We start from the raw sequence: 14,258 nt of genomic DNA on the forward strand, positions 1-14,258 counted from the left end.
GCACTTGTAGCCATATAGTCAGAGTCTCTGATCTGTTTGTAATTCAGTGCAAACCAGCAATGGTCCTCTGCTGCTGAGCTGCTCATTTTGTTTCTGTGCCATGGCCCTGATCATTCAAACTCTCAATATAAACGTTCTTCCAGGTTCAGTAAATTTCACAGTTACTGCTGAGGCCAAACCAAGTGAGCTGAGTGTGGGAAGAAGAGACACAATTGTCAAGCCACTTCTGGTTGAGGTAAGCATGAAATTTTCCAGATTACATCCAGCCATATGTCCCATAAATGCCCCTCCATATTGCCAGTGTTTTGAGATTGCGCTCGCTGCACTGTCAGCATCCATATTTCTGATGCCTTGTTTCGAATGTTAATGATGCGTTATGGCCCTAAAACGTGGTAATAGCATTGCAGGATAGCTGTATTTTTCCATGGTAGTGAGGCTTGCAATGGAGTTTATGCATTGCAGCGTATGCAGTATGGACAGTTCTCCCCCCCCACACACACACACACACTGCCCTTGCTTGCTTCCTCTACCCCCTCATTGTGGGGAGAGAAATGGGCAGGGAGAACTCTTGGCTTTCCCCTCCTTTCCTCCCCACAGATCCCAAACCCCACACCTCCCTCCTCCTCCTCCTCCTCCTCTTGCTTCCAATATAACTTGAGTTTGTCAATACAGAAAGGGAGGGGAGATGGAAGGGGAGGGAGGAGATTGGAGGGGTTTTATTATTATTATTTTTCTACCAGGGTTCTTTTGTGCAGTCTGGCTACTTTGGCCAGAGACTCCTACTAGTGCAGCTGAGCAGATTTCTGAATCCAACTCTTTCTCATGCACATTTACTGAAGAGGAAGCACGTTGAACTAAATCATTTACTTCTGTTCAATCCCACTACAAGGCAAAGGGCAGAGAGAGAGAGAGAGAACAGTCACTTACTTAAAAGGATGCCCATTGAACTGAATCATGATTCATTTCCTTCTGTGCAATCCCACAGCCCTCACTGGAGGAGTGCTCATCTCCCACCTCCTGTTTATTTATATATTTATTTACTTACTTACTTCTCTAGAGGCATGCCAGTTCCTATCTTTCCCCCTTCCTGGCTTGCCACAGGATTCCCTTTCAATCCATCCCTGCAATAAGCAGTTCCCCTGTTTTGTCACTCCAAAGAATCTCCTCATGCACTCCACTCACCCAATTTAAAAAAAAAATCAAAAATTTCCCAGTTATTGCTTGATCAAAACTGGAATGATGTAAGACAAAGTTAGATTTTTGTTTTGGAATGGTTCTTCCCCCACTGCTGGTGGATTTGTGCAAGGCAGCTGAGAAGTTACCAAAAATTAAAAAAAAAAAAAAATCACATCACCCCCCCTGCAACTCCATTGGCCCAAATGGAGCAGGAGGAGGAGCAGATAAATGCGTTTCAAGGAGAATATAGACACTCCTGCTTTGAAAACACGTTGCAATTGATGGAAAATATGAATGGCCGCCAGCCTACAACAAGGCATTGAATAACGCTTTACTCTCTGTTTTAAACTGTTGCACTATTTTGTCACACTTTGCAACGCATTACCCATTGCAAATCTCATAGTCCAGAAAATGCCCAAGTGTCTGCAAGAGAGAAAATCAGACCTGTTATTTTGGTGTTACGACACATGTTTGTTGTGGGAACTTTACATCAAGGACTAACCTGGGCACGGACATGGGAATGGTATAAAGCAGAGGCAACCTACTTCTAATGCAAAATAGTATACATTTATAGAATAACAATCAAAATAAACATTCTCATTTGGGGAATAAATAAAATAAGTACCTAAGTGGAATGCTAGCAAACCAGAATGTTAACATGGGGGATTACAGTAGACTAAACTCTCTTGCATATAACACAACATAGAAAGGCAATGCATTCAATAACACTCCTTTAAATGAATGGAAGAACCATAGAGTTTTAAAAGATGCAACTCCTAGCAAGTCTCCTTAAGGTTAAACTAGTATCATGGCAACACTATACTGGGATAGTTCTAAGATAGGTGGAGGATTAATTGATACAGAGAACAACTAATCAGATAAATAAGTAACTCAGAAAAGGAGGGGACAGGCAAAAATATACTAAAGCTATGCAGCTGCACTTCAGGTGAATCAGGTGGCTTAAATTGGCAGCAATTGGACACAGTGAGAAAAGCATAGGGGTATGTTTTGTCTGAGGAGAGGAGCATTAAGAGGTTAGGGTCCTGGTTTCACAATAATTTGGGCAAACAATGAGAAGGGGTCTGGATGGGGAATTTTTGTACGGCTTCTTGCTCCCATGGAGACAGAGACTGATAATGCCCAAATGCTTCCATGCCACTGGCCACCAACCTGTTGGTCCCCTGAAAAAGCAAAAGGGGTTCCTGGGGGTCTCGCTTTGTTAGTAAAAGATAGAAAAGGGGTTGGAGACTGAGGGAGGGGAACCTTGGTCTAGAATGGGCAATTACAAGGAAGAACCATGCTTGCCTGTCTAGTAGCTTTGCCTTGTATTGGTGTGATGAGATGGGTGGTTCTCCAGGTGAGGGGAAACTCCAGGTGACTAGGTTCTTGGCTTGCAAGGAATCGAGCAACCCAGAAATAGGGTGATTTCAACTAGTGATTTAGCTCAGAGGTTCTCTGCTTGATAATCTCTATGACTCATTCACAAAATGTGTGCACTCTCTCTCGCTGGGCTTCAGTGAGGTCGATGGTTGGATTAACAAGAGATGGGTAACCTCTGTCCTTGGAAACCACTTGATGAATGATGTGTGGGCAAAGCCTTGTGGGTGACCTATACAAAATACTATCTCTTGGGTGGCTGGGCTGAACACTTTACATCTTCTAGAATTTTACTCTGATCTATTGTTTCTGGTGAGTTCAGTAGTTTAGAGAAGCTGAATTGCTCAAGAGTAGAAATATCACTATGGGTGTGAGGTTCAACATTCAGGGTTGATTTGATCATGAGGTACCCATCCTAAAGGCTGATTTGACTGGATTGTGAGGAAATGGGTCAGGGAGATTGCTGTGGGGAGGAATTCCTTATTTGTGTTCACCTTTTAATTTCCTGAGGAAGGCTTCATAGGCTATGCATACCAAACTTGGTTTCTGTTCTTTCAGAGTCTTCCCAAGTCATCAGATTTACTCAGAGACTTGCTCAACCCTGGAATACTGCTGTCAAAACACTTTCTCACCTTCCATTGTCATGTATTTCTTCTGTCTCTGGTCATGTCAATGTGGGACCTGAAAAAGATTCTGTTTTCGCTTGGGAGACTCACAAACATAGTTTGGGCTAAAAGAGGGAGTTACTCCAGACATTGGCATGATGCTTTCAAGCCTCTTGCCAAACACAAGTCATGTAGTCTATGAACTATGAACTCCATGTTTAAAAAATATGTGTGAGCAAAGGGGGCTAAGGAATTGTGTTCCTTGACTAAGTGGTCCCTATGGTTTATGAGCCTATTGCAGTACATGGGCTCATAAGCAAGCTGCATCTCTATAAAGAAACAATTTATCATGATGTTAGGGTGGCAAGATGACCTTGGCATGAAAGAGTGGAGAGGAAGCCTTGAAGGTTTTAGGCAATGAGTAGAAGAGTGTTCTAAGCAGAGAGAGCACTGGAGGGGAGAAAGGGAATAGTTTCAGAGGTACGAATTGCTGGTAAATTGGGACCTGAAGAAGAAACCAGAGTAACACTTACAGATATTCTCTAATCTACTGTCCCTGCAGCCAGGGGACATTCCATTGTTGCATTGAGAATGTTTTGTCTTCATTGTGCATCCATATTGGTTTTTCCAACTTTCCTCTGTCTCTGTTGTTCAGCCTGAAGGCATCAAGAAGGAAGTGACCCAGAGCTCTTTCCTCTGTACAAATGGTAAGGAGACCACTGCTGACCTTCCTACAAGGAGCGTATGATTCCCCACCGCCAGCTTTTTAAAGACTTGCTGGCATTGGTTTTGGTTTTCCTTTGGCAGGCATTAATATGCTTTCAGTTATCATTTTGATAATAGAGCCTGATCCACAACAGTGCTAAGCCCTAAACACTATTGCTGCATGTCCACCAGCAAATGTGTGGAATACTGAAGCTGCTTGGCTATCGATAGGTGGCTATCGATAGGTGGCTATCGATATATGATAGCCAGTTGTGAATAGTAGGGTTGTGCGTTTTGTATTTTTTCTGTTTCGATTTGTACCAAATCCGAATCAACCCCATTTTGTATTTTGTCTGAAATTAAGCCTTCCAAATCACCCCAGTTTTGTTTTGTATCCGAATTAATCCATATCTGAATCTGAATTAATTCAGATTTTAAAATGGGTCACGTGGTCAAAAGAGTGGGTGGAGGTTATAGTGCCCAATGAGTGGAAGCTAACACAAAAATTTCAAAGGAATTGGGCAAACCGCTGATTTTTGGTTAATTTTTGAAGTTTGCGTGTCTTTCAAATTTTCTCCATAGGGTATGATGGAGGTTTCAGGAAAAGTATAGGGTGGGGGTAAAGGCTGGCCCAGAGTGGAGTGTGGTTGGTTGTAGTGCTCAGTTGGTGCAAGGAAGCTACCACATTTTTTTCAGAGGGATTTGGCAAAAGGATGATTTTTAAAGAATTAATGAAGTTAAGCATCTTTCAGATTTTTCTCATAGGGTATGTGATATTTTCTCATGGAGGTTCCTGCAGTCCCATAACTCCACTTGAGGGGCACTGGGGTGGCCCAAAGCAAGTGGCCGTGTAGTGCACGTAGGGTGCCAACCACCCACATGGGTTGCCAACCCATGAAGTACAGGGTTTTGTTCTAGAGGTGTTCTGAGAGTAGATTCTCTGGTAGCATATGAGAGTGGATACATGGTTTTTCATTAAAAATCTCATTTGCTACCAGAGAATCTAAACTCAACACCTTAGAAACAACAAAGCCCAGTACCCCAATGGGTTAGCAATCCAGGGGGTTGGTTGGCACCCTCTATGCACTATACCACCACTCGCTTCGGGCCATCCCAGTGCCCCCCAGGTGGAGTTATGGGGCTGCTGAAACCTCCATTATTCCCTATGGGGGAAAATCTTAAAGATGCGTAAACCTCAAAAATTCCTATGAAATCAGCCCTTTGCCCTATTTGTAATTTGGGTGCACCACCCTTGGGGCACTGCCACCCAACCCACTGTTTTGCCCCTGAAGCCCCACATAAACAAGTTGAAAGAGTGAAGAGAATGACCAATGAGCCAGCGTAGTGTAGTGGTTAGAGTGCTGGACTAGGACCGGGGAGACCCGAGTTCAAATCCCCATTCAGCCATGATACTAGCTGGGTGACTCTGGGCCATTCACTTCTCTCAGCCCGGCCTACTTCACAGCGTTGTTGTGAGGAGAAACCTAAGTATGTAGTATACTGTTCTGGGCTCCTTGGAGGAAGTGCGGGATATAAAATGTAAAAAAATAAATAAAACTGCCTTGGTACTGTGGAACAGCTTCAAATGTTCATTTAACTGAACTGGAGTGAGCCGTAGCCCAAACAAATCAGCCTACTGTTCAGAATTGTTGAGATTTATCATCACTGCATTTAAGAAAGTGCAAAACCATGGATCATGGTTACAAGAAAGAGAGAAGCAACTAAGATTCCTGGGGATGTCAATAGATTGACAGGTGTGTTCCCCACCCACCCCTCCTTTTGTCTCCTGTAATCCCATGTGGATGACCTGTCCCTGCAATGGCAAAAGTTGTGAACCTCTGGCTTAGACATCATGTCCCACCAAATTACATTGTGGCCTAAATTACATTAGACTGCTCAACTTGGGCAGCAAAACTTAGACACCACTATGACTCATAAAAATCAGAAGAAAAACAAAATAGCCCTTCAAAAGACCCCAGAACAAGTCAAGAGATTCTTTCTTACCCTTTGGAAAGAAACACCTGTGTAATTTCAGAACTTTCCTAACCAGCTTCTCAAAAAGCTTCTCCACACAATTTATACCATGGCTTTTAGCAAGAGCTTTGGAATTGCATTGAGCTCCCAAAAATATCTGGGTATTTCTGTCTCAAAATGCTGTCTTCCAAATCCCTTTGCAAGGTCAGTTTGCATTTCAATCACACTGAATACAACACTTAACAGAACTATTCATGCTCAACAGTTTTTGCATATCTTATCTTCTGCTAATCACTCAGTGCCTCAGCTGGAGTGGAGAGAGTCAGAGAAGTCAATTTCAGTTGCAATGCTTTTCCGAAGAACAAAGCATTCTGTCTGAAACACAGTCATTTCGATTTGGAAACAAAAATCTCTGTTCTTTAATTCTTGATTTTGTTTTGGTTACAAAACCTCCGAAATTGCCATTTTCGGGCACAAAACGTTTTGTACCCAAATCGAAATGCACAAGCCTAGTGAATAGCATCCAAATTCTGGGAGCAAATCCATTTTGGCTTTATTGCCCGCTCCACCACCAGTTTCCTCATCTGAAAGCAATGTAAAGTATTGTATGTGTAAAGACCAGTGAACGGGAACTCGGGTTCATTATTTCTGTTTGTCCATAGACACAACAATTAGTGAATCAGTGACCATAAAGTTGCCTGAAAATGTGGTGCAAGGATCAGCCAGAGCCTCCTCTACTGTCCTTGGTAAGTCCTGAAATATGTTGCCTTGTTTAATTCTCTCCGGTCTGTACTGTGTGCCTAAGATGCTGCGAAGTTCCATATCTTATGTGCATTTTAGTTCTTGCACTGCCCTATTTGTACAACGCCTAACTTTTTCTCTCTGGTAAATGGTTTCATCTCATACCCTCACAGTAGAATTCAAAGCACCTGAGTGTGCAGAGGGCAAAGGTGGGTGCTCTTTAGGAACTTAGGAAACTGCCATATACTGAGTCAGACCATTGGTCTATCTAGCTCAGTTTTGTCTTCACAGACTGGCAGCAGCTTTTCCAAGGTTGCAGGCAGGAATCTTTCTCAACCCTATCTTGGAGAAGCCAGGGAGGGAACTTGAAACCTTCTGCTCTCCCCAGAGCAACTTCATCCCCTGAGGGGGATATCTTGCAGTGCTTACACATCAAGTCTCCCATTCAGATGCAAACAGGGCAGACCCTGCTTAGCTATGGGGACAAGTCATGCTTGCTACCACAAGATCTCCTCTCCCCTCCTCTCCCCTCTCCTCTTTGCCTTTCTAACTTCAACACTCTCCCACTCCCCACGGTTGTGAACTCCCTTCTCTGCTCTGTGATCAGCCTGGAGTTGTAGACTTGCAATGAACCAGGAATGTAATACGAGGTACAGAAGCAATATTCTATTAGTGTGCTTTTCTTTTTTTCTTTCTTTTTCTTTTTTTGCAGCTATGGCATATGGCCAAAGATGTCCTGGCATATATATGAGGCTGTCATAAGTTTGAAAGGGCCAATTCCAGGTGGCATTTTTAGGTGTGAGCTTGAGCATGCAAAGTGTGTTGGCATGTTCATCACATATGTGCACTCATCTGGAAAATGAGATGGGCTGGGTCTTACTGTAGGGCATACATATAAGGAGGTTTGCCTCTGCTATGTGAAATGGCCCTTATTTTGATTAAGGGGTTTCTTTTCTTTAGTTTCAAGCCTAAAGGTAAAGTGTGCCGTCAAGTTGATTTCGACTCCTGGCACCCACAGAGCCCTGTGGTTTTCCTTTGGTAGAATATAGGAAGGGTTTACCATTACCTCCTCCCACACAGTATGAGATGATGCCTCAGCATCTTCCTATATCTCTGCTGCCCAATATAGTACAAGTGGGGATTCAAACCGGCAACCTTCTGCTTGTTAATCAAGCATTTCTCTGCTGTGCCATTTGGTGGACTGCATCAAATTAAATTTAAGTTTCAAACGCTTGCCTGTGAGCCAAGTCCCGTGGTCATGTTCCCTCCCTTGCTGTTCGGAGTGAGCAAGGGATTCTTTTTCTTGTTTATGTTGTTGCACTGTTTCAACATGCAAACCTACAACACTGCCCAACTTTAAATAAACAACAAATAACTGGGATTGTAAAGACCAAGCAAACTCTGCCTACCTATGTCGAGTGACAATCTGTCAATGATGGCATCATTAAAGAAGCATGGCTGAAAGGACATAAACATTACTCTTTGAAATGGGAGAAGAGCATGTAATGTTAGGCTTGCGTGGTCTGAGCAAAGCAGACCAAAACGGCATAGATTATAACTGGAGTATCCAGCTGCACAAAATGCAAACTGACACTCTGCGATCTAAAGAGTTGTAGCTATCCTAGATCTGTACACTGTTGCATATGGATGCATGATGACTTTGCAGTCTGATGGAAGAAAATACAGCCTTATTTGAAGGCATGGCAGATTTGAGCCACGGCAGAACTGAGTATAGTTATGAACTTCATAAATTCCCATTGTCTCTTGCTCCACAGGTGATGTTCTTGGCACAGCCTTGAGGAGCGTGGAGAATTTGCTCAAGGTGCCCTATGGATGTGGAGAGCAGAATATTGCCATGTTCCTGTCCAATTACATCATATTGGACTATCTGAATAAGACAAACCAGCTGACAGAAGAGAAAAGATCCAGGATCACTGGATTCTTATCTTCTGGTGAGTGGCTTGCTAAAATGGCACCATGAATGTATGACTGTCTGCAGAATCTTTCTTTGTATTGATTGCAGTGGTTGGAAAATAGGCACTAGTTCCTCAGAAAGCCCCATAATATTGGAGCATGAGCACAAAGGGCATCTGCCTTGAAAAGGGCGGGGGGGGGGGCTTTTTCATTATTCCTTTACATGCTTCTTAAAAATCACAGTCAAACTGCTTTAGAATACTATTTTAAAGTGATTAAATTTAGATTCTATAATCTAGAAATTTTGAAAAATAAAAGAATAAGAAATTTTGAAGAATAAAAGAATAAATGAAACAAGTTTGAAAGCCTGTTCATCTAAGGGAAAGAAAGAAAGCTAAGAAGTCTTCAGTTTCTTACCTTTGAATTTTTGAGTTGGGAGCCGAAACTACCAAGTGATTGAGCTTGGACTAGTTGTACTTTGTGCCTTCCCTGGCTCCCAGCAATAGATCAGCCATAGTCAGATTTCTGCTCTTCATTTTGTCCCAATTATGGGTCAAGGAAGCACATGGCAGCATTGCCCCCCTCAAACTGTCCAGCCTTTGAGGTTGGCAGTGGGCCCAGTGTTTAAGGGTAGTCCCATCCCACTTCTCTTAGTGGTTTGGATAATCCTCCACTGGTTCATGAAATGCCTCCAGGTCTTTGCCAATATTATTCTGCTCTTTCTTGCCCAATTCATATTGTACCTGCCAGTTGTGACCCAATCAGCAAACTAAATATATAGTCACATCTGCTGTGGAACAGTATTGAAAATAACTCATCTTTTTGTCCAACCTGTTGGAGTCAAAAGATACTACTTGGCCCCTGATGGCACCCAGCTAGTCCCCCTTGGTTCTTTCCAATTCAGGGGAAGGTTGATGTTTCTCCTCTGAAAGAGTTGCTGGAAGGAGGACCAGCTCATTGGCTGCATATATTCTTCCCCACCACCTTGAGTACCTCTTCTAGCTGTAGTGTATACCCTCTCCCTCATCTGGTGCTCTAGCCCTGGAGAAAAGCTTCCCCCACCCCATTCTGCCATAGCTGGCTTGGGGTGGGGAAAGTGTCACAAAGCCATTTGCTGTTTGAGGGAATGGAAACCGGATACAGAATGTAGCTTGTTCTCCGTTGCTGGAGGCCAGGGACATCTCTATGGGTTATCCCTTTCAGGAGCTCGAAGGCAGGACAGAATTGATTGGATAAAAAGAAAAGACCACCTACCCGAGCCTGAGGGGGATAACCCGGCCAAGTTCTTTCTGTCCTCAGCAGCTCCAGGCAGCTTTTTTCCTCTCCTCTTGCACCTCTTTTCAGCTTTTCTCCATTTTACTGTTGTTTCTCCCTGTCTTTTTTCTTCTTTACTCCATCTGCCATCTGCTATACCCCTATAGAAACCTTTGAAAAAAACCCCAAACCAATGTAACTTCTGGCTTCTTTGCTTTCCGCCCTCCCCTCCAGTCCTTCCCCCACCCTTTCCCTCCATTGTATGGAGCAGAAGTATCATTTTGATCCCAAGGGGACTCCAACAAAGAGACTTTGGTCCGGGGCATTTACAGCCTTTCCATGGCCCTCCCCATGCTCTGCAAGCCCAGAGAGCAGCAACAAGGGCCGCCAAACAGCCGCCCACTTGTCCTGCTGCTGTGCCACCGGCAATGCTATCGGCCGCCTCCCAGCTGCCCAAAGTCTCTGCTTTAGCAGCATCGGCGACAGCTGCTTTACAGCCTCCACACGCCGCCATGCCCTCTGTGCGTCTCCCACCCTCAGGCTGCGAGACGTGCTCTTCTGCAACCACCACCTTACAAACGCCACACAACAGCCAGAGAAGAGGGGACTACTTTTTCCAGGCGTCCTCTGGCTCAACCACCGCCGACCTCCGAGGAGATCCACCTGATAGGCCTTCGGACCCAGCGCAGAGTGCATCAAAATGGCAGCTTCTTCCCCAACTGCCTCAGAAATGGCGCGCTCTTCTGCTAAGGCTGCCAGCTTAGCATGAGGCGGGGCTGGGAATAAGGGACAGTCTTCCTCCTCAACTACTTCCCATAAGCACACGAAGTCAGGGACCAAAAGCTCCACAGCCACCCTGGGAGTACTAATGGAAGAGGCTGTTGCCCACCAGAGCCCGGCCATTGCCCTGCACAAAGTAATACCTTAATGGCAGGCGTGGTTTAGAAATGTGATAGTGGATACAATCTAACAGGTTAAACCCACTAAGAAGGCAATGAAATCTAAGAGGAAAAGAAAGCATAGGTCACCCAGCCCTAGTTCCTCTTCTAGCGCCTCCTCCAGTCCTCCACCCAAAAAAGCGAAGGCCAAACAAAAACACATTGAGCTAAAGCCCTCCATAGTTTTAGAATTGCCTTCCTCAGAGGGCTCTGATCATCTTTCTGATCGTGACGTTCCACATAAACCGGATGTCCCTGACCAGGAATCAGATGCTCCCCTCAATAGGGAGGAGGGCGAATGGTCAGAAGGGGATGAGGAGGATCCCTCGCCAGTGTCCCAATGCCTGTTCGTGGACTTCCCTCCCATTAATGAATAAGATCATTAAGACTATTGGCCTGAAAGCTAAAGATACACAGGACTCTGAGTCCTCAGCGAAAGGGGATTTAGTGTTTCCCAGGGCTAGAGCCAAGGATTTGTTATTACCAATGCCTGACCTATTCTCAGATGTGGTCAAGGAAGAATAGCTCCTCCAGGCATCAAACCGCAAGGCCATGGCAATAGCTAAAATATATTACTCTTTTCAGCAGGGGGCTTCGGACATATTCTGGACACTTAGTGCAGATGCCTCAATTGTCCAACTGGTCAGGCTCTTTGGTGCCCAAGGATGGTGAGGCCTCTCTCAAAGACCTGGGCGATAGGAAAGCGGAACTGGCTTTCAAACGCATGCACTATAATTCAGCATTTGTCACCTGCGCAACTTCAGCTGCATCTATGGCAGCAGGGGCTTCTCTGCTCTGGGTGGACGACATCCTCAGCAATCCTCCGACTGACCCAACCAAAATGCAGCAGCAATTATTAAAGATCCAGAAGGTGCAGGCCTTTATGGCAGACGCCACCTTAGATGCTATTCCATTTTCAGCTCGGGTGTCTGCCTCATTGGTTGTGGGCAGACGCCACTTATGGCTAAAAAACTGGCAGGTGGACGCCACTTCCAAATTCAATTTGACCACTGTACCTTATGACTCCACCAAGCTCTTTGGGAACTCAGCCTTGAAAGACATTTTGGTGGAATCCAGAGATAAGCGCAAAACAATGCCTTCCTCCTCTAAGAAGCCGGACAAGGCTCCTTTTCGGAGGCCATTTCAATTTAACCAATCCAACCAGTCCTTTCGAGGGTTCCGCTCCTTCAGAGGCACAGGTAGAGACAATAGAGGCCAGAGAGGTTTCTGGAACCGTCAACAAAATGCCTTCAGGGGCTCTTTAAGCCTTCCTTTAAGCCATCCACTCAGTCCAAACTCAAACCTCCGCAATGACAGGAAGCCTAACTGGCTTGGAGGGCATTTGTCCAGCTTCATCCGCACATGGGAATCCTCAACATCAGACAATTGGGTACTGAAGTCATCCATCACGGCTACAAATAGAATTTCACACTCTTTACTACTTCAGATTTCTTCCAACGCCAAGGTCCTGATCCTTCGCAAAACATTCCCAGATGCTCCAGGCTATCCAACATCTGCTGAACATCAGGGCAATCGAACTGGTGCCTCCTCCAGAGGAGGGAGCAGGAGTTTATTCTATATTATTCCAAAGAACCAAGAGAGCTGGGCTGGGCTTGAGGTTTCTAAACAAGTCAGTGAGGCGAGAACACTTCCGCATGGAGACGTTAAGGTCAATATTGGAGGTGCTACACCATCTAGATCTTCTTGCATCCATAGATCTAAAAGGAGGATACCTTCACATCCCAATTCACACGGAAAGTCGGAAATACCTTTGATTCAGGTATGCAGTCGGCTACTTTCAATACGCTGCATTACCATTCTGCCTCTCCTCGGCTCCCCACATCTTCACAAAGGTGCTGGCACCCCTAGTGGCGCATCTTTGGCTGAGGGAGGTGCAAGTCTTTGCATACTTGGATGATTCGCTCCTGCAGTCTCGTTCCCCACAGGAAGCTCAGCTGGACCTTCAGAGGACTCTATTGACTCTGGACCTTCATGGCTTCCTCATGAACCAGGAAAAAAGTTGGTTGACTCCATCCTACCCACTGTGCTATCTGGACGTGATAATAGACATGGAAGTGGCCATCATCACTCTTCCACTGGACCACCTATGCACCCTCCAGTCAGAGCTCAGGTCAATCCTATCCACCTCAACGACATCTCTCAGCGTCTTGGCGAGACTTTTGAGACTAATGGTGGCCACCTTGGACTGTGTTCAATGGGCGTGTTTCCACCTTTGCAACCTTCAATGGTTCCTGCTCCCCTACCAGAAGGCCATAGCCAAAAAGACGAAGGTTACTCTCTCCCTACCTGCACACACTCGCGCATTCCTCCACTGGTGGCTGGTGAACGACAACCTTCAACAGGGCAAAACATTCGTAGATCCTCCCAGAATCATCCTCTCGGCCGACGCAAGCAACAGGGTGGGGCGCACACTGCCTCAGCCTCTCCACTCGGGGTTTGTGGTCCCCCACAAGAAAGCTCACACAGCATCAATTGGTGGGAGCTTCAGGCCATTTGGCTAGCCCTACTGGCCTTCCAGTCACCTCTACACGGCTCACATGTGTTAGTCAAGACCGACAACATGATGGCCAAGGCATATGTGAACAGGGAGGGGAGGACTTGGTCCCGCTCCCTACATCAAGAAGCCATTCTCCTCCTGTCATGGGCAAAAAAACACCTGGGATTGATAATCGCCCACCATGTCAAGGGAGAACTGAACGTGGTGGTGGACTGGCTCAGCTGTACGGACATTTCTCCAGGGGAGTGGCCACTGCATCTGAGGGTTTTCGACCAGATCACGAGCCTCATGGGAGCACCGGTGATGGACCTATTCACAACACCTGCCAACATGAAGCTACCTACATTCATGTCAAGGTTTCCCCACCGGGAGGCACCCACAGTAGATGCCATGTCAGCCCAGTGGCCAAGGGGCCTGTTGTATGCTTTTCCCCTGACACCCCTCCTGGCAAGGTTTCTGCACAGGGTTTGCCTTCTGCAGGCTGAAGTTCTGCTCATCGCTCCATTCTGGCCCTGGCAGCCATGGTCTCCAGAACGGCTTCATCTATCAGTGGAACCTCCTTGGGAGTTGCCCATGGACCATGATCTCCTCTCCCAGGGTCCCATTCATCACCCCAACCCGGTGTGGTTACGGCTTGCCGTCTGGAGACTGAGCATCGGATCCTCAGATGGCAGGGGTTCTCCAGGGGTGTGCTGAAGACAATGTTAGCATCACACCACGGGTCAGCAAAAAGGATCTATCAGTACACCTGGAGGACCTTCTTGAGTTGGATGGCTCACCACTCCATTCTGCGGGGCACCACGACCTTGCAACATCTGCTTCATTTTCTGCAGGAAGGCCTGGAAAAGGGACTCCAACTCAACACCCTTAGGAGACAGGCGGCATCTTTGCTTCCATTAATATCCAGTGGGTCTTCGCAGGTTGACCAGTCTCACCCTAACCTCCATTGCCTCTTGAGGGGCACTTCCCTGCTCTCCCCTCCAACAGTCCATAGGTTCCCCTCCTGGGACTTACATAAAGTTCTCCGCGCTCTTCAGTTTCCTCCGTTCGAACTGC

At 45.9% G+C, this 14,258-nt stretch overlaps 1 protein-coding gene across 2 annotated transcripts in view; it reads left to right on the forward strand.

Annotated features, from left to right (window-relative positions):
* The window catches only part of LOC128347971 (ovostatin-like), a 92,188-nt gene that overhangs the window by 47,413 nt on the left and 30,517 nt on the right, over positions 1–14,258 (forward strand). For both annotated transcript variants that reach the window (XM_053303368.1, XM_053303369.1), the window contains 4 exons: positions 144–235; positions 3,814–3,865; positions 6,500–6,583; positions 8,354–8,530. In XM_053303368.1, the coding sequence (XP_053159343.1) occupies positions 144–235; positions 3,814–3,865; positions 6,500–6,583; positions 8,354–8,530 (405 nt within the window). The remainder of the gene's footprint in view (positions 1–143; positions 236–3,813; positions 3,866–6,499; positions 6,584–8,353; positions 8,531–14,258) is intronic.

Source organism: Hemicordylus capensis, chromosome 2 (genome assembly GCF_027244095.1).
Source record: "Hemicordylus capensis ecotype Gifberg chromosome 2, rHemCap1.1.pri, whole genome shotgun sequence".
Classification (NCBI taxonomy): Eukaryota; Metazoa; Chordata; class Lepidosauria; order Squamata; family Cordylidae; genus Hemicordylus; species Hemicordylus capensis.